Raw genomic sequence first — 20901 nt, forward strand, 5'->3', positions numbered from 1 at the left:
TTTTCTAGGGCATCATACCTGCTTCTCTTGTAAGGTTCCTGGTAATGATGTGAAGCGTTGTTCTGTAACTGCCTGTGGTAAATTTTACCATGAGACTTGCGTTCGAAAATTTGCTACTGCTGTCTTTGAGTCCAAAGGATTCCGCTGTCCTCAGCATTGCTGCTCCACTTGTTTCATGGAGAAAGACATCAACAAAGCCAGCAAAGGTGAAGTAAAATCAGTGGAAAGTAGACCCTGTAGACACGGGCTTGTCTAGATGTGTTCAGTACGCATCGCTTTGTATAACCCTCTGTTATCTGTGACACGGAGGACACGGGGTGTAGCCTCAAGGGGCATACTTTCTGTCATGAGAAACAAGCGTATACCTATAGAAATATATACAAAGTAAACACAAGGTAATTTTGAGGGGGGGGGACTAGGAACTGGGAACATCATTAGAGGATTTATATAGAAGTTTTGCTTGAGCTGTGTCTCAAAGGAATTAAAAGTTAGCAAGAGGTAGATATGAAGTGTTCCAGACATGGGGAATAGCCAATGCAAAGGCAAGGAAATGGTACGTGGAGTGTCCTGTGAGAGTGTGAGCAAGCAGATTGAAGAATGAGGAGAGTAATATAGAGAAAGGCTGGGAAGTAGATGGAGCCTAGGAGTTTCTAGTGATCCTACCTGGAGGCAGCAACAGAGAGCCGTTGTTTTTATTGGGTAGAGATGTGACATGGTCACACCTAAGCCTTAAGGGAAAACACTTTGGCAACTCTATGTAGGATGGATTATAAAGGGAAGAGTCATGGTGGGAAGATCAATCAAGAAACTTAAAATAACCCATTCAGGAGGTCATGAGGTCTGAAATAGGATAGTGACTTTATAAAAGTAAAGAGAAGGGAGAGGATGGAGATTTAGTGGAGTTAGAAATGCTGATATTTGGCAGCTGATTGGGTAAATAATATGAGGGAGAGAGAAGTTGAGGATGATATCAAGATTGTCAAACTGTGACTAGGGGAATGATAGTGATCTCAACAGTAATAGGTTCAGAAGAGCGTTGAATTTGGGGGGGAAGAATAATTTCTGTATTGAACATGTTGAATTTAAAATGCAGTTGAGACATCCATGTGGAGATAAATAGCAGGCAGTTAGAGATGTGAGACTGGAGCTCAAGAAAAAAACTAGAACTAAATGTATAGACCTGGGAGTCATATGCATACAGTTGACAAATAAATCCATGAGAACTTATGGGGAGGGAAGGAAAGGAGGAAGAAAGAGGTTAGAGAATAACCAGGAGACAATCGAGACATAACAACCCAGCCAGGAGAGAGTACAGAGTGTCAGATGCTGTAGAGAATTCAAGAAGGATGAAGGATTGAGAAAAGGCCATCAGATTTGGCAATTAAGAAATCATTGGAACTTTGGAGAGAACAAGTTTCATTTGAGTGACATTGGAAACCACAAATCTGGTAGTCTATGCCCCTGCTATATCATTCCCATAATGTACCTACTTTCCACTAATATCACTTCTAAATAGGGAGTGTCCTCCCTCTGTCATTCAGGTTGTCCATAGAACTTCCTTTTTTTTCTATAAATACTGATAAAAGAAATCTAAGAGTTCCCTGCCTAGTTTGGCCATTAGTAACAATGGTGTCTTGCCAAACACACAGCTCTAGCATGAGGTGGTAAACTGGAGATGTCCTCTGGTTTAGGCTTAATTTCTACCTGTAGCTCTAATCCTGTGGGTTGTACATTAAAATTTAGGTAGTAGAACTCTGCACAGTGACTCTTCCTTTGTCTTATGGGGATCAGGAACATTAATTTGGTTTTCAGATGAAGTGATTATTACTTTTCCCCAGCCCTATGACCTTCTTATAATTAGGTAAGGGTAGAAAGTTACGTTCCCCAAAGGATTACTCCTTGTTGGTCATTTTCAGTTTAATTTAACTTCATAGGCTGTATCTTCAGTTTCTATAGCAGGCATATCCTGTAATAATTTTCACAAAATGATTGGTAAAGACTTAGAACATTCCCTATGCCTAAAAGCAGTAATATATTCAGACCTTAGGAAAAGTTCAGTAGGGAAAGATTCCTTTTCTGTTCCTCTACCCTTTTACTAACTCATATAACAAGCAAATTATTTTATGACCCTTTTTATATCTGTAAAGAAATTTAATTTCCTCACAGATTCTAGAACACATTCTTGTTATCAGAGTTGTCGTAACATTCTAAAAACACGTTTTTTAAAAGTCAGTAAATTAAAAACAGGTCAAAAAAGTCAAAATATGTGGAACTTGGCCCTTCATTCAAGTGTCTACTTTGATGTTATGAGTCCTCTTCTTCCCAGCACTTCCTAGTTTCTCCACATGTAGAATTGTTCGTGTACCTGTACTGTGCATATGTCACACAGAATTAATCTATATACTTTAAGGTCAGGCTAACAAAAACAGCTATTTTTTATCTGACTTTAGCAATAATTCTCTGGTTAGACTAGGTAAATTTTACTTCACAGGTGCCTTATCCAGGTTGTCTTATAAAATTTTTTGTGTTTGTATTTCTTTTTTAAGCAGGTCGCATGATGAGATGTTTAAGATGTCCAGTTGCCTATCATTCAGGAGATGGCTGCATAGCTGCAGGAAGTCTTTTTGTGTCCTCTTATGTTCTCATCTGTAGTAATCATTCCAAGAGGAGCAGTCATTCTTCCTCCACTGTAAATGTAGGCTTTTGTTTCGTTTGTGCAAGAGGTGAGCACTAACCTGGTTACTTTTTCAGTTGATGCTACTGGTATATTTGTCTTTTAAAATCATCTTTTGAGTTGGAAGTGACCATAGAGATCATTCAGGCTAGCTCCAGAAATTGTGCAAGAATTCCTTTTGTAATATCTCTGACATATGATCATTTAGATTCACTTCCTATAACAGGAACTCTCTGCCTCATGAAGTAAAAGATTCCAGTTTTGATCAAGCCAGATTATTCTAAAGCTCTTGCATACATTGAGCTGCTGTCTTACCTTAATTGATCTAAGTTCTTTCCTTTAGGGGCAATATAGAATAAGCCTAATTTCTTGTCTGCCTGATAGCCCTTCAGGTATTAAGTTTCCTTCTACCTAGAACTCTATGCTTATAAAATTTTCATTTAACAGGTAAGACTAGTAAATTTGTTTTCAGTTATTTGTATTATTTCTTTGTATCATTTTGATCCATCATTGAGGCCTTATATAAAATGGCCAAGGCAGCAGATGTGGTACTAGTTAAGGTCTAGCACTGCAAGCTTTCTCAGTTTTGAGCTGTTTAAGAGATAATATTGCCCTTTTTGTTAACTCAAAAGCAATATATCATCCTCTAGGTGGCTTAATGAATTTGACCTTTTTCAGTTGTCTGTAGTACGGGGGCATCCAGCTGCAATATTTGCTGTACTAGATAATATTTGTGAAGAGTGAATACTTTAAGAATCACTGAATGCTAATTCTCTAAAGCAGTTTTTTTTTTAATGCCAGGTGACACCTTGTTCTTTTCCTAACTTTCCTTAGTTAATTAAGTATAATGTGAAGATTTTAACTATTATCTGCCCTGCTAATCTCTTAGAAAGCAAATACTTTTTTTTTTTTGCACTCACATGATCTTTTATTTTGTTTAATGTACATTGTTTTGTTTTCTATCAGACCTGTGATTTCACTGGTGTTGGGAAGTCCTGGTTAGGAAATTCCTTCTCTGAATGCAGATATGCACCTGACCTTTGAGATTTGAGGTTAAGTAACTTACTCAGGGTCATATAGTATGTGTCTGAGGAGGAATTTGAACTCAGGTCTCCCTTACTCTAGACTGCTCATAGGCTCATAGATTTAGACTTGGGGACTGTGAAGATCATCAAATCCAACCTCATTTTATAGATGAGGAAACTGAGGCTCAGAAAAATTAAGTAACTTGTCTAGAGTCACACAGACAATAAGTAGCAGAGCTGGTACTCTAAATCCTATGTCCTTTCCACCGTATCACTATGTTGTTGCTTTTAATCTACAATAAGAAAAAAAACATTTTCGCCAAGATGTATGTGCGTGTGTGTGTGTGTATTGTTGTGGGATGAGAACTCTAATCAGGCTTGCTTTTGTGGTTGTCTTTGCTTTAAACAACTTAGGAAAGGTAATCCATAACTAGTAGAAATTACGTACTGCGTCCAGAGTTACTCTTTTTACCATTTATTTAGTAGCAGATTCAGTGCCATTGTACACACTCTTCTTAATGTGACAGAGCTGTGTGACTCTCATGAAAGTATGTGGGCTGTGTGCCTGCCGTTAGAAGAGACATAGTGTACTACTTTACTAGTACAAGAACAGGTGGTTACTACAATAAAACATTGCTTAGCAAAACAAAGAGTATACACTAAAAATTTGTAGTAAGAATTTTATTTGTGCCATATTGTAGCAGTGAAAAAAATTTTGATCTGGCAGAAAAGACAAATAAATAGAAAAATATGTTCTCGTTTTTCTTTCCACTCTTCCCCTCTCAACCCAGTTAACCTCACAAGAAAATAACTTATCAAAAAATGTTTAGCTTTAGAGAGTTTTAAAGCAACAGATTTGTGGCAGTGATAAAATTTCATTATCTCCCTTAATGTATCCATTTACCACTTCCTAGAGGATATCCTAAAAGATCAGCATTCCCAGCAACTTAATTTAACTGACAGTGCATAAGTCTTCACCCAAATATACATACATCAGACATTTTGCAGCTAAAGTTTGTCATTGCTATGTTGTTTTATTCTGGTGGCCTGTTTTGTATCGGTACTTTATCTCTGGTACATTAACTAAAATTTGTTCCTGGACATTTCATTTGAAAATTGGTAGAGGGCCATGATTTACTTTGAAATAATTTTCAAGCATACCAAATTTAAGGGCATGAGGACAACTTGAATAGAGATTAGCACCCTTTGTAGTCATTTGGTATAGAGTATTATATTTTTGGCTTTTGTATTTTAAACAGATTAGATCCCTGGGTTAAGTCTGACTAGTCACAATGCCAGCATATTTATGGGAAATATGAAGGTAACCTCCTAGAGCCAAAGCATATTTGCATCTTTTATGTTTGCATCATAAAGAACCTAGCATAGTGCTTAGCATTTTGTTTTGCAAGATTTGTTGTTTTGACTTTTTGCTGTTTTGACTTCTTTCTCATACCCCCTCTATGGGGTAGATGGCTCCCCACTTTACAGATAGGAAATAAAGGCAGAGATATCAAACTAAGTGAAAGTCAGAAAACTTAAATATGTACCATTATACTATGTGTCAGTGGACCTATTTTTTCAGTTACTCAATATAGCTATGAAGTATAGGTAAATTCTGAAAATTTTACTTTTATTCATGTTGAATAAAAATTTAGTTTATTATTTAAACACATTAGCTTCTAAATTTTGTGTATTATGCAGGAAGAAGCCTTTAATTTACCATCCATTATTTGGCAGCCATTGTTCTGACCAGGTTAACTATTGGGAGTTGAGGAGATTGGGAAAGGATATTTGTAGTGACAGCACAGTGAAGCATGAGAAGTTTTCTGAGATGAAAACGTCCTATTTCTCTCAACATTTATACATTAAAGTTATCGTTTTTAAGGGATTTACATTTGCCCAAATAGCAGTGTTTAAATTCTGACACTAGGAAACAACAAAAAATGACAGACTTTTTAGATCTGGGAAAGATCATAAAAATTATCTGATGAACCCCTTTGTTTGTATAGATAAGAAAATAGATAAGTTTAGCCTGGCTTGCAGAAGGTTACCCAAAAGGGAGGAACCAACAAGGGCCTGGGTCAACTAGCTCCTCCTCCAGCATTCTTTACTGCCTCCTTTGCTTTGTTTTCTTTCTGTGGGTTTTCTTTTTATAATTCAAAATCCTGCTAAACTGTCTGGAATTTCAAAAACCAGAACTCTGGTTGTTCATATCCCACCTCCAAGGAATTCCATGTAACTTTTGGAAAGATATGCAGGAATTTAGGATCTTCTTCAGTATGTAGAGATTTCTTCATCTCTCCGTTGATTTTTGGCAAAGAATCATGCCTCAGCTGATAAGATAATCATATTTTCATATGCTAAGACAAATTGTGTTTTTCAGTATCTGTCTTTTGCTAGCTAGATAGACCATGCTCAGAATTTCAATGTTATATTTTTAGTAATGACTGTTAATCATGATATTGGACAGATGGGGAGGTTTAGGTTCTTTGCTTTTTTAAGTTCATGAAAATTATCATTTTGTTACATAATTTGGGGTCAGAGGATTAATTGTTAGTGACTATTTCAAGTTCAGTTTCAAGTATCTGAGCAGGTGAAATGCTCTGATCTGTCATAATGCAAGTCTGATGAAGATGATGACAATCCAATCCCCTAGAATGTAATTTTGAAATAGAGGACCCCCGTAAACTACATTCAGTAAAGTCCATCATAATCACCAGTGCTATGTAAAATAAATGGAAACTGACTTTGTTATATCACCTAGATCTATGTTAAGCATCTGGTAGCCAAGGTAAGCAGAAATCCTTTCTGACTACAGGCTAGATAGCTTTAGAAGTAGAACATTTTATAGACAGATAGTGAACTTAGCCATTGTTTCATTTTTTTAAGGCCTACAAAATTTGTTGTGTCATCTACTAAGAAATTATTCCCTATAACCAATTTGAAGATTACATTAAGGACCTAAATGCCTTCCCTTGAGCCAGTAGATTCACATTCAAGAGAGAACTCATACACTGTTGACAATGGGAAATAATGAAATAGATTTCTCTCAGCTTACAACAGTTGTTCTTGATTTCTTAGTCATATGCAATTTTAATAGAGAACAGTGTGGTGAGTAAGGAAAAGGTGTTAAGATTTTGGCTAAAGGTTTCCCAGCATGTAGACAGAATTCTTTCTTGGACATACTGGAAAAGAATTAGGCTCAGTTCTTTTCCTCTGCTGATATTTGATAGTTGGATCTTAAGAAGAGAAATGGGCCTGTTCTCTTGTTTAAAAAATTTCTTATTTTCAAATTTTGAATGAAGGGCGGTTTAAAAATGGTCTGTTTTGTTTACATTATGAGGCACGGTAGTATTTTACATGAAATCATAAAAATTAAGAAATGTGGCTATTCTGAAGGACAGTAACTAGTTTCATTGTGTCTTTTAAAAGTAGTTCAGCTCTTCAAAACTAAGTATTGGTCATCTGTTTTTAGATATAAAAGTCTTTATTTTCTCTTTTTGTATGTAGGCTTCTGCTTAAAGTAGAAGCAGCAGGTCATTCAAACTCCCAGTAGTAGCTGTAGAAACTTTTCTGTCAGATCTTTCTTTTTCTTCATATTATCTTTTCTTTCAAACTTTGAAGCATAGTTGCATAATAGGTATTGGTTTATTTTATTTTTTCCTTTTGGAATCATGGGTAGTTTCATTGCAACTCATCTCTTTCTGTTTGTTTCGTATAGGGCTGGTAGTTCAGGATCATTCAGACCCCATGTTCAGTTCATATGCCTATAAGTCCCACTACCTACTGAATGAATCAAATCGTGCTGAGTTGAAATTACCTATGATTCCTTCTTCGTCAGCTTCCAAAAAGAAATGTGAGAAAGGTAATAACCAAAATAGTTTCTCTCTTCTTTTATTTTTGCTTTTTCTATCTTTTTTCTTTAAATAAAGGAAAAAAAATGTATGCCTGTCAAGCTTCATCTGCTGTTTTTGGTCAATTTTACCTTGGTTGTTGTGAGTGTGTATTCCTATGACTAGCAGAAGTTATTTGAAGGGCTTAAAATAATTGCATCATTTCAAATTTCTACCTGTTCTTCTTCCTAAGAGTCAGTTTTTTGATACACTGCCTCTACCATACCAGTAAGTTCAAGTTGTTAAGCTAGAGGTTTGCTTAGGGTAGAATGTTATTCTGAGGCGACTACCTTTCCTTTCTGTGCATAGAAAACTTCCATTTCTGTTAAAGGAAGGTGAATACATTTTGAAATATTTGTTGCAACTCCTGACTTAATTAATACATAGATAACCCATCCCACTGATAATTCACAAGTTCTCATAGTGAAGTTTTCTTCATTATGGCTGATATTAGGATCTTAGATTTTAGAATTAGAAGGGTCATCTAGTCTAGTCCCTTCATTTTATAAAGAAACTGAGACTCTTATAGGTCAAATGACTTGCCCTAGGATATATAGATAGTAAGTGACCAAGCTGGAATTAGAATACAGATACTCCGAATTCACATCCAGTCTTTTTATGTTTTTGCTGCTTCTCTAATATTAAAATAATCTGGCCTTCCCTGATCACATGGAGATAACAACCCAGAAATGGATTGGGTAGGAAAGGGAGGGCCTACCTGCGATATAAACAATTGATTATGGATAATTTGGAATCAGTTGTCTTTTTATATTCTTTCAGTTGAGTTAATCTGAGGGAATGTCTTACTCTTTAATTTAGCCTACATCTTATGAAAGAGGAAGAAAATTTAGTAATGGTATTTCTATGGGAAGTTAGTATTTTCCTACTAAATTATCTATTTTCCTACTAAATTAACTGTCAGTTCTAAAACAAATTAATTTAGTAGGAAAATAGATTGCTTCTAGCTATGCATATTTCCATTATCATCAGGGGCTCTTGCCAGCCCCCCCCCCCCATTAAAAACAAAACAAAAAACCCAGAAATTACCTTTTGCTCTAATTCTATTGACCTGCCCCATTTCAAAACGAAGAAGTAAAGTATCACCAAAAGGAAATATGACATTCAAAATGCTATTTTGAAGAGGCAAGTACCTTAGGAGCTATGAAGAATTACATTGGAATTGTTGGTGGGTTTTTTTCCTAAGTCAATTGTACCTTGTTTTATGAAGTTACTTACCTTCAGTGAAGCCCAGGTGATAGATGTGCACCCTATTTTGTAACAAGAAATATACTGATACCTCTCCCTCTGAAATTAGATAGTCTGAGGCATTTAGGGAAATGGTATCCCTGTTGATGTTTCTCTAAAGTTAGAAAATTACATTTTCTGCTTACTTTTTTTCAATACTCAGTGCTAATCCTGACATAAGTAAAATTATTTTGAGCCCTGTGTTTGCTTAGTTGGATAGTATATTACTAATACATCATAAAGGAAACCTTTCTTGCTTAGCACAGAGATGGTCTTTTTTGTATTTTTTCTTTTTGTTTGGTTTTCTCATGCATTGGCATTTTACCATGGTGATTTTCAATGCTAGGTCTGTTTTTCCTCTGAAGTAAAGATTGAATGTTTTAAATAGTCAACTTGATTCTCTCATCCAGAGTATCAAAGACAAGTCTTGACTGGCTATGTCTGTTGGAAGGAGGAAGAAAGAATTGAATGCTGCTATTTCTGTGTAAAACATGGAGGGATTCTCTACTTTAGTGATAACACTCCAGTTTACAATCTCCAGAACTGGAGAATGGGCTAATTGTTCAAGTTTGAAGTAAAGGGAAAAAATACCAGATAATTGGATATAAAGCTTTTAGCAGAGGAAATATAATAAGTTACATTATCAGTTAAAAGGATTAAAAGTCTATAGGAGGGCAAGAATATTTAAAAGGTTGGATGATAATGATTTTTTAAAAATATTTCATAGCTTGCCTAGATTTTTTTGCTCAAGGTCCCAATACAACTCAAGGGATAAGAATGTTGAATAAATGTTGTCATAAATGCAGTTACAATGTGCGTTTTGTTCATCCACTGAGGGTGAAATTTATTTACCTTTCCATCATTTCTCACTTTGAAGGCATATAAGAATATACAAACCAAAACAGCACATCATTTTTATTTCAGATTTTATTTAATACATGGTTTGTTCTTCACCCTAAGATAATTTTGTGCCCTTACAGGGGTCTTCTGACTGGCGGTAGGTGAGAGACAATTCCTTCTGTTACCACTTCACTCCGTGTTATTTTTCAGTACATCTATACTCTAAAAACTGGTTGACCTTCACTGTCAACCAAAAAAGTGAACAATGTTGCCATCACAAATTTCAGGAAGATATTTCCTTTTTGCTTTTTGTGTTTTAAAAAATGGAAGCAGGAAAGGGCTATGAAGCAACCAAGAGGCTACCTTTTCATACTCATTAACTTATTGTGAAGGGATTCCGTTACCCATTGTGCTGGTTTAGTGTATGAAAATAAGGCTTATTACAAGAAGGTTGAAACAACAAAAAAGAAACTTCTACTCAAATTTGCTCACTCTAAATAGTTTATTGTTACCATTTGACTGTGTTTTCACCTATTTGATTTGGTGCTAAACAGGCACATTAAATCCTAAGTTTGCATGGGACATGTATCATTTTTGATGGGTTTTGTTTCCTAATCCTAGTGACAAAGACAGACGGTCTCTCCCTGTTCTGGGGAATAACTGCAGTACCTAGGCTTGCTCGTTTTCTCTTTTAAGTCATTACTATGACAGTGACTTTATCCCTTTCTTTACTTTGTCTGACATAAAGCAAATATAATTAAATTAAAAGGAAATCCTCATTATTCTTTTTTCTTTTGTCAGTTATTAAGGCTGTTTGTTTGTTTCAAGGTGGAAAACTGTTGTGCTGTGAATCGTGCCCAGCTTCCTTCCACCCGGAATGCCTCAGCATAGAGATGCCAGAGGGCTGCTGGAATTGTAATGACTGTAAAGCTGGCAAGAAACTCCATTACAAGCAGATTGTTTGGGTCAAGTTGGGAAACTACAGGCAAGTTTATAAGGGCAAAGAGAAATTCTGCGACTTTTCAGACTTAGGTTTTTAGTCTGGCCAGATTATTGATTAGTTACAGAGAATTCTTTTCCTAAAGACAAGATAAACATGAGTACTATTCAGCATTTTAATTTTAATTTTTAAGGTCTAAGAGAACTGTCTTTTTGAAGTAAATTCTATTGCTAGTTTTGGGGGTAGAGACAATTAAGAGAAAAGGGGAGAATTTCATTTTGTTGCTCAATAGGGATTTCTGCTATTTCCAGGTCAGGAAGTTCATAATCTGTCAAGAAAACTTTATAAAAGTCTGTTTGTGTTCTTAGCACTTTTGTACTTAAATCTAAATCAATTCCAACTAGAGACCCTAATTAGGTTGAGATTCTTTGTGTCTGAAGAAGAATATTTAGAATCTGATGACCAGATACCTTTCCAAAAGAATCTTTCAGTCTTGCTAAAGTGGAAGAGAAACATAGTTACAGTTTCCTCTGTTGTACGAGACTCCCTCCAAAACCTGACTTTAAGTTGCTTTTCAGAGTTGATAAATAACTAGAGCATATAAATTGAAATCCCATGGCACATTGCACCTCTCTATAGGATTTAAGATTTAGAGCTAGAAGGGAATCTTAGAGTTCATAATTAATTTCAATTTACAGATGAAGAAACTGCAGCCTAAAAGGATGACATGATTTACCTAAAATCCCAGAGGTATTATTGAATGACAAGTCTAGGATTTAAACCTATATTCTCTGACTCCAGCCAGAGGGATGTTTCCACTGTGCCATGTTTGCGTTTATCATTTTATTAAGACCTATGTTTATAATTTTATTAAAGAATTAAACATGATCGGCCATTGCACAGTACCATCAAGATAAATTTTATAACTAAGATTTCACCAAGTGAGACACAATACAAACTGTTTTTCTTTTTTAAAAAAAATTACTAAAGTCAGGTACTAAGTGAAAGAGCAGAATACCCAGAATTCCAATGTATTTTTTTCAAACTAACTGTGACATAATTATAGTCATTTTTAATGAGGCTCATTTCTTCTCTTGTATTTGCTTAGATTACAGACCCGTCTTCTAACTTAGCTTTATAAAGCTCATAAATGTGATGTTCAGTGGAGATCAGTCATAAGGCACTTAGAATAAAAAAAAAATAACTAACAAAAGCTTTTGAAGGAAACTCAAGGCAGTGCCTCCCAGTTGGGATCATTGCCAAAGTGTTTTTCTATCCAGGCAAATTCTTCTTGTATGTTTTGGAAAAATTTCAACACTTCATCCTGAACTAGCCCTTCATGTATTTTTTTTTTTGCTAGTGTGACCCAGCTAGACTACATGAAGCTGTTTATTGTGAGTAGCAAATTATTCCAATCTAGAGGTTCCTAGGGAATAAAAAGAGAGTTATGTAGCAAATCCTGAGAGATCAGTGATCCAACTCCTCTTGGGAGTCTGACTATCCCTAGTGACTCCTTTAACCTAGCAAATAGTTAAATTCCTCAAAGTATTTAGAGACATCTGGAATATCCATTTCACAGACTGCTTCAAGAGTAAAATAAATCATGACTTCAAAAAGTATTGTTTTCTTAAATTGAGCACCAATTCTTACTGTAATTTTTAACTAGTGGGAGAAATTCCAAAGTAGTTCTTGAATGTGTGTACAGGTTCTGTACTTTGTATTGAGGAATTCAGCCTTGTCACTAGCTAAATAGAGTGTTCACCATGGTACTTGGTTAACACTTTTTAAACACATGGCCAAGAAAAAAGAAGACAATGCCCAAAAAACTGCTTTGTGTGTTTGCAGGTTATTCTCATGATCTCATGTAAGTAGCCAGATAAGAGAACCTGAGGTTGTACTTCCTCAGCTCCTTCCATCCATTTCTTGACTTTCTGATTACTGGAAGCTATCAAATGCTTCACAGATGGTTTCATTGAATTGTTGCTAGAGTACTTAGTCTTCATTGCATCAGGCATTTTTGCCTTTATTTTATTCCAGACTCCAATTTGTTGAGATTTAAGAAGAACCATGATTGAGACCACTTAATATTGAATAAGATTCTGAAGTACAGTTTAGTGCAAAACATCACACATTTGGCCAAAAGATGTATGTCCTCAAGTGACTGAAGATTCAGAAAATGCCTTGGAAGGAAGGGTATTGTTGAAGAAATTGGCCTTGCCACACCATTTGATGGCACCAAGTTATTACCAAAATGAATCCATCAATGTGTCTTGTTCAGTTGTGTCATGAGGGAGCAAACAGTTAAACTGTTTGTTTTTCTAGGAGAAAGCCTAGAAAACCTGACTTTTTATCTAGAATTGAAATAATACTGAACATATAAGAAATAACTTTTCAATCTGTGTCCTCTCCTTGTTTACTATTAAAAAATTGTACAATTCACATTTACAGAATTTCATAGTTTAAGAGAGATTAAAGACCAGTAAGGCCTTTTATGCTTTTAGGACCTAAACACAATTTATGAATTATATAACTTTTCTTTTTTTTCCCCCTAGGAGAGGCAGCGTGGCATAGTGGATAGAGAGCTGGCCTCGGAGCCAGGAAGACCTGGGTTCAAGTCCCGCCTCTGACACATACTTGGCTGTGTGACCCTCGGCAAGTCACTTAACCTCTCAGTGCTCTAGGCAACTCTCTAAGACTCTTAAGTTGCAGAGAAGGTGCCGACCTGCATTGGGAGAGGGAGTTTCCTCATCTGGGAGTTCCCTATACTAATGAAATCACAGGTCCAGTCCATATCTCTGTCCCTTTTTTCTTCCACCGAGCTTGAAGTAATAATTATGTGGTTTCTCTTCTTATGGCCCATGTATTTTATCTAAAATTGATTTTGTTTCTAGGTGGTGGCCAGCAGAGATTTGCAATCCCAGGTCCGTGCCTCTTAACATCCAAGGCCTTAAACATGACTTGGGGGACTTTCCTGTGTTCTTCTTTGGTTCTCATGACTACTATTGGGTGCACCAAGGCAGAGTGTTCCCATATGTTGAAGGAGACAAAAGCTTTGCTGAGGGGCAAACTAGTATTAACAAGACCTTCAAAAAAGGTAAATTGAGTAATATTTACAGTGGCTTAAAACCAGAACTCCAGGAGTTGATGTGCTATCCGGCATCCCCTTATTTGCATGACAATAACATTAATCTCATTAGATGTCAGAATTTTAAAAATTGGTATCTTTGTTTTTACATTGCCTACATTTTCCTGTGTCTTTTTTCTTCTCCCTTCTTAGAGAGCCATCATTTATAATAAAAATTATTAAAGTGAGAAAGACAACAAAACTGATGAACGTATTGAAAAGAATCTGACATTATATGCAGTGCTCCCCTATGTGTCCCTGCCTATGCAAAACATTGTGGGGGGAGGTATCCTCTTGTGTTTCCTTTTGGGATCATGCTTGGTTTCTGGTTGCTTTTTTTTTTTTTTTAATCATTTTGCAAGACTCATTTTTTATTGTTTTAGAGAGATTTTTTCTTTTCTTTTCCATGTACATTGTTGGCATTGTTTTGTATGTGTTTTCCTGACTGCTTATATCACTTTGCATCAGGTCATGTAAGTCTTTCTGTACCTCTCTGTTTTCCATGTTTGTCATTTATGCCACAATTTGTTTAGCCATTTTCCATTTCATAGGCATCAACTTTGTTTCAACTTTTTTGCTACCACCAAGATGGCACTATCAATATTTTGTTGCATTTGAAGCTCTTCTTTTTGTTAGTAACCTCCTTGGGTTATAGACCTAGTAATGGAATCTCTGGTTCAAACAAAGCCTATGAATATTTCAGTAGCTTTATTTGCATGATTCCAAATGGTTTTCCAGAATGGTTGTACCAGTTTATAGCTCCACCAGCAATGTGTGAGTTTGCCTATCTTTCCAAAAACACACTAAAATTGACATTCTCTTTTTTTGTCATCTTTGGCACTTGGCTAGGTGTGAGGTGAAACTTCAAGGTTGTTTTGGTTTCCATTTTTCTTATTAGTGCTTTGAAACACTCTTTCATGTGGTTGCTAATACCTTGCAATTCCTCTTTAAGAATTGTTTGTTTGCTGCATTTCACTACTGCTCTATTATGGAGAATGTTTTTTGGTATTAAATAATAGGTTCAAAATATAAATTCACAGTGGATACATTGCCTGAATATTATATATAATAAATATTAAATACATCATTGAAAAACTAGAAGAAAAGCATATAATATACATTTTACGGCTCTGGGTCAGAAATGAACCTTCGATCAAAAAGGGGTGGATGTAGTTACAAAAAATAAAATAGATGGTTTTAATTACATTAAATTGTAATTAAATTAATTTTGCACAGATTTAATCAACACAAGGAAAAAAAGGAAGAAATCAGCTGGCAAAAAAAACCCAAACCCAACTTTGTTTCAGATCTCTCAAGTGCTCGATATCATATATATAATGTGTATGTGTATATACACACACTCACACACAAACAACCAAATAAGAACTAATTTTTTTCTTTTACAATATTGTATTCCCTCTTTAGGTTTGTCATTTTGCTAGAAACATGTTGAGAAATCCTTCACAAGCATGAATTTTAAATGCATTTGAATGCCATTATACCATACTGCAATAGCCTATGCTTTCAGTTATTTCTCCATACCCTATTGACAATAGTAAATATTCTAAGGGTTTTTTCCAAGGGGTTCAGGTTCTGTTCCTCAAAAGAAACTCTTCAGACTAAATGGAATGGTAGTAACCATCAGTGGAGCCTCCTCCCTCTAACCCTTACAACCCTCTAATTTCCAAGAAGCTTTGACTTTCCAGGAAAACACAGTGTGGGACAAGGTAGCAAGCTTTCCTGGGTCTCCCTGAGAATCATATGCTAACTTAAGTAGGATTCAGGTCAGCTTTGATCCGAAGGATTGGACATCTAGTTTTATCTAGTCTTTAGACACAGTTCATGACTCACATTCCTAATTTGTATGTGTACCCTTTGTCTATTTGTTTATGAGTTGGAAATTTCTAGAGTCTAATCTTTAAAGGGAAAAAAAAAGGAAAGTGGAAAAAAATTAAGCCTCCAACCAGTGAAAGGACAGTGTCAAAACCCCACTTAATACCTTCTGTTTGTGTTCATTGTTTGATATCATATAGCACTTGAGGAAGCTGCAAAACGTTTCCAAGAGCTTAAAGCACAAAGAGAAAGTAAAGAAGCCTTGGAGCTGGAAAGAAACTCAAGAAAACCCCCACCCTACAAGCACATTAAAGTGAGTGTTTCCTACTGATCACATGGACTCTCGTCTTGTGACAGCTTCTGCCAGTTGTCACTTGGTCTCGTATTTATTTTAAGCACTTTAATGGCAACTCTCTCTGCTCCTTTTAATATCAAATGAGAGCCACAGTCTGCACTGATGGGCTGTCACAATGAGGTTTAAGTCTTTGAAAACATAAAAGCCTTCCGGGATACCTAGAATGTGACACATCATATGTGAAACCTAATTTTCTCACTTCACCAGTTAGCCTGCATTCACGTAGTAAAAACATTATCTTGTTTTTATATAGCATCTTGGTTCCAAAAAGCCCAAAGCACTTTCACATAAATTATTTTGTTTATGCTCATAAAATTCCATTAACTAGGAAGGAACACAGGTTACCCTTGATTCATAAGTGAGCACCTAAGATTTAGTAAGAGCCTTTCTGAAAACCACAAAGCAAGGCAGTAGCTGAGCTAAGACCAGCCCTAAAAATCATCCTTTTTCCAGTGCTTTGACCACTCATTAATTCTCTTTTCTGGTTTTGTTTGCCAGGCCAACAAAGTGATAGGGAAGGTTCAGATCCAAGTGGCCGACCTGTCCGAGATCCCTCGCTGTAATTGCAAACCTGCTGATGAAAATCCCTGTGGCCTAGAGTCAGAGTGCTTGAACCGTATGTTGCAGTATGAGTGTCACCCCCAAGTATGCCCAGCTGGAGAGCGGTGCCAGAACCAGTGCTTCACCAAAAGACTCTATCCTGATGCAGAAGTCATCAAGACAGAGAGACGAGGCTGGGGCCTGAGGACCAAGAGGAGCATCAAGAAGGTGGCCTCATTGGAGAATAAAGTGCATATAACTGGGACTTGTATGAACTTGGGCTGTCTTGGTAAACCAAGAATACTTGCTATCCAGAGTTAAAAACTGAGAGTTTATAAAGTTTTTGAGATCTACTTAGGTTACAAATTTAGCACCCCTGGATCCATACCTCATGCTTGGTACATAATAAGCACTTAATAAATGCTTGTTGAGTGACAAAGAGGTCTGCATGGGAGTAATCCTGACTTCTCAGAAAATGTGTTTATGGACTGCAAGCTCTGACAGGTTCTACTAAAGTGGAAAGGTTTTGAGTACAAATCTGGTGACAGACTGCCTTACTAGGTCCCATTTGACTGGAGTCAGAGAAGGCTCAACCCTACAGGGTTGCCCAGACCAAGTCTTTAAGACCACCTCCCAAGTTGTGAAGGAGTTTTAATCCATGTTGGTGGGAAAAGTACCCATATCAAAAAACCAGGTATATTTTTTAAGTCTTAATGGCAAAGAAGGAAAGGTGAGAAGAGGTTGGTAGTTGAATGATACTTCAGTTATGACACAGAAAGGCACTGGTCTTTTTTTTTTCTTGAAGTACTTTCCATTTGTAAAGGAAAGGGAATTAAAGGTAGTTCGTTTTACAAATCTTAATTCAGTTCTTAATACCCAAAGCAGTGTTACTAAATAGAGTATTTTTCTCTGAAGACCAGAGTAGCAGAATGTGAAGAGCCTTATCACCAGAAAGTTAGCCAACTTGTGATGAATATTTTTTCAGTCATTACTACTACAGAAAATTGTCAATTGAAAAAATTATTTGTACTAGTTGAGAGATGGGGGAAAACACACAGGATCGTTCTTGAGTGATTCACTCATCTAATACTTGTGTGATGCTAATCAAAGACAATTAGTTTTAAAAAGTAGCCAAAGTGCAGTTTTTAAAATGGCCTTTAAACAGTTTGCCCAAGATTTTATTTTATTTATATATTTTATTTATGGACAATTATGAAGGCCCATTTTGCTCACATGTGAACTCGGAAGGGGAAAGAGGTATTGTTATTTTAAGTCCATGTGATTCTCAATATCCTTTGTTACCTATGTGTAAATTGCTTTCTCTGATAATGCAGCTTAATAGACTTAGAGCTAGAAGGTCATCTAGTTCAGCAGAGTCACAGACCCAGAGAGATAAAGTTATCTACCAAAGTCACAGAGTTATCAATTAGCAGAACCTGGATTTCAAGCTAGGTATTCAGACTCCAGACCTAATGTAACTTTCCGCTGTACAACTTCTATCTCTGCTAGAGTCCTTCTTAGCCAAATGTTATCAGCCGGTTCTGCAAAAACATAACATCAAGCAAAGCATCAATATACATAGTTTCATTAAGTGCAGCATTACAAATGGGAAGTCCCAACTGTAAACTGATACATTGTTAAATAAAATGAGAGTGGAAAGATAAGAGACAGGAGGTGGGTGGGAGTAGGGAGAAGGGAAACAAAGTCTATTGGGGTCTCTGGATCTATAGTCCTGTGCTGTGCAGGGATGAAAATTCTCCTGAATCCGTAGGGCCAAAGGATTAAGACAACTATTCTTTCTGCCTAGCAGCTGTTTTCCAGTTGGCTAAATTTAAATTCTCTCAACTCTCATCAGTGGGAACTACTGTGTCTTGGCCATTGAGGCAGTTTGATAGTAACAGTGCATAGAAGATTGGACCTGGAGTCAGGAAGATCTAAATTCAAATCCAGCCTCAGACTCTAGCAGTGTGATGCTGGGCAAATCTCTTAATCTCTGTCTGCCCCACTTTCCTTATCTGTAAAATGAGAAGAATAGTGACAGCACCTGCCTCCTAAGAGAATGATAAGATGAGATAATATTGGTAAAGTGCTTTGCAAACCTTAAAGCACTATAGAAATGCGTTAGCTCCTGTTGCTCATGATGCTGAGCATTTGACAAAAACAGTCAGCAGAACAGCAGGATGTGGTTGGGGAAAATGTTATGTGGAATATGCCAATATTTATATCAATCCTGGAGATTCTTTTGTTTTTATCAGTTTAAATAAATGGACTTTAGCAAGTTAATACTTTACCAAAACCAGGAAATATGAACTATATTATACTACTTCAAGTAACTGGTATAGACTGTCATTGGCTACAGAAACACTCTGATGCTGGGGGTTAAGAAAGGGCTGGTAAAAGTATGATCATGGTTATGGGAAAATACTTGAAAACTAATGTTTTTGTTGTTTTTAAAAATGGAATGGTTGGCAGATTTTTTCATACAAATTTAAACATAAAAGGGAAAGAAAGATTATATGATTATAAGAACTAGTATACACATGGCTCATTTATTTGGAGATAAAACAGGTCATGTTACCCCTAAAATAAACCATAGCTTTATTTGCTGAAAATTTCATATAATACCTGCCTACGAAGTTGATACACAACTTAATTCCCTGGTTGTGTCTTTGTAAAGCAGTGCTACTGTTTTCATTTGGTAAACGTCTTATAAAAAAGGAAGTTTTCTTTGGAGATGGAGGAGGGAATCAGTTTGTTACCTCCTCCTGTAGTTTTGGAATACTTAATAATAACATCAGCTCATTATTCTATAACACTTGTATCCTTATAGCCATGTCCTCTAGGCAGTATTGTCTTACCCATTTTGCAATTAAGGTAACTGAGGTTCAGTGATTTGCTTATAATCAGTTACGCACCTCGTAAATATACTTGTCTTCACACCCATATCTCCTGACTCTAAGTCCTTCATTCTCTCTACTACTCATTGTCTGTCTCTTCTGGGACATGTTTGAAAAATAACCAGACTGAAGTACATTCACCTTTCCACAACTAAAGTTCATTGCACTTTAATGCGTTATTTCAGGGTTCTTTATGGGATCTCTCTTGATTTTCAGCAATTTTAGGAGCACCACTTTAACATACTTTTTGTGTTCTTTATTCTGGGTAGGGTGAATTCGTAAATGAATACGTTGGTGAGTTAATTGATGAAGAAGAATGCAGATTGCGAATCAAACGTGCCCATGAGAACAGCATAACTAATTTTTATATGTTAACAGTTACCAAGGTAAAAAATGTCTTCTTTCTCATAAACAAAGAGGGTCTTAACATTAAGTCCTGCATTGAGGCTATTCAGTCATAGGAATGAGCCCACACTATTGAGTTATGCAGCCATCGGTGATTGGAAATAGGGCCAGAATGCTACATACTATAATTTTGTGCCTTTTATTTATGTGTGTGTGTGTGTATGTGTATACACATACATATATATATGTATGTGTGTGTCTACACACATACATACATATATATTAAGCAAGGGTTCAGTAGATTTATTTTTGAGATCTTGAATATTTTCAGCAGCTGTTAAAGTTTAATTTTTAAGAAAGACAACGTCCTAAAGTATAATGTGTAGTTTTTCATTTAATTAAAGGAGCAATGGAGTAATAATGATACGTTCTAGTAAAATAAAATAAAACTCTGAGAAGGAATAATGATGCCTTTCTTTTATGTAATACTTTAACCTTCTAAAAAGTATTTCACATTTATTATGTCCAAACACAATCTGACTTAGATGTCTTCCTTTTACAAGATGAGATATGACAGGGTTAAGTGATATGTCTGAGTTAATGCTAAAAATCAGTGGCAGAAGCAGACACTAGAACCCAGCCTATAAGAGTGAAGAAATCCCTGTTTGAAAACCTAGAAAGTATTTTTAAAAATAATTTTAAAAGAACTCTTGTGATAGTTATACTTTTAAGTAATAGAGAATCTCAAATATAAATCAGTTTTTGCCAGGTGATGTCACTTTGAAACTCTGATTTTTAGAAGCCCTCCAAAGACATTATCCAAATTGTACACTTTACAAATCCAGGATGTTCATATCATCAGTGTAAGTATAGACTGAGCAGTATTACCCTCCCTGTAGACTTTGTCTCTCAGCTTTGCCCTGTCACTATGCTTTAACTCTGCTACAAGGCAGTAAGTAATATGTGCTTGGAACAGTCTCTGATACATAAAGCCTTCTTCACACATAAACCCTTCCCAACTTCAGTTCAAAAATACCTGCAAAGAAAGTTCTCACTGATTATTTTTGAGACTTTAATTTTCCAGATACCACCATAAATTGTCATCTGACCATTTTCTTAAGCTCCTACTCTTTTTCCTACTCAAGGTTTCCAGATTCTGAGTTCTCAGTAGCAAATCCTATTGAAAATGT

The 20901-nt window shown here is 36.0% G+C and overlaps 1 protein-coding gene across 7 annotated transcripts in view; it reads left to right on the forward strand.

The window, feature by feature from the left end:
• Nucleotides 1-20901, forward strand: part of NSD3 (nuclear receptor binding SET domain protein 3) — a 131720-nt gene that overhangs the window by 104103 nt on the left and 6716 nt on the right. For 3 of the 7 annotated variants that reach the window (XM_072635169.1, XM_072635168.1, XM_072635170.1), the window contains 8 exons: nucleotides 9-206; nucleotides 2550-2723; nucleotides 7421-7564; nucleotides 10506-10662; nucleotides 13509-13711; nucleotides 15775-15887; nucleotides 16428-16718; nucleotides 19636-19752. In XM_072635169.1, the coding sequence (XP_072491270.1) occupies nucleotides 9-206; nucleotides 2550-2723; nucleotides 7421-7564; nucleotides 10506-10662; nucleotides 13509-13711; nucleotides 15775-15887; nucleotides 16428-16718; nucleotides 19636-19752 (1397 nt within the window). Of the gene's footprint in view, nucleotides 1-8; nucleotides 207-2549; nucleotides 2724-7420; nucleotides 7565-10505; nucleotides 10663-13508; nucleotides 13712-15774; nucleotides 15888-16427; nucleotides 16759-19635; nucleotides 19753-20901 lie in introns of those variants that run through there. The other 4 variants (XM_072635171.1, XM_072635174.1, XM_072635172.1 and 1 more) reach the window with 4 other exon arrangements.

Source organism: Notamacropus eugenii, chromosome 1 (assembly GCF_028372415.1).
Source record: "Notamacropus eugenii isolate mMacEug1 chromosome 1, mMacEug1.pri_v2, whole genome shotgun sequence".
NCBI classification, from domain to species: Eukaryota; Metazoa; Chordata; class Mammalia; order Diprotodontia; family Macropodidae; genus Notamacropus; species Notamacropus eugenii.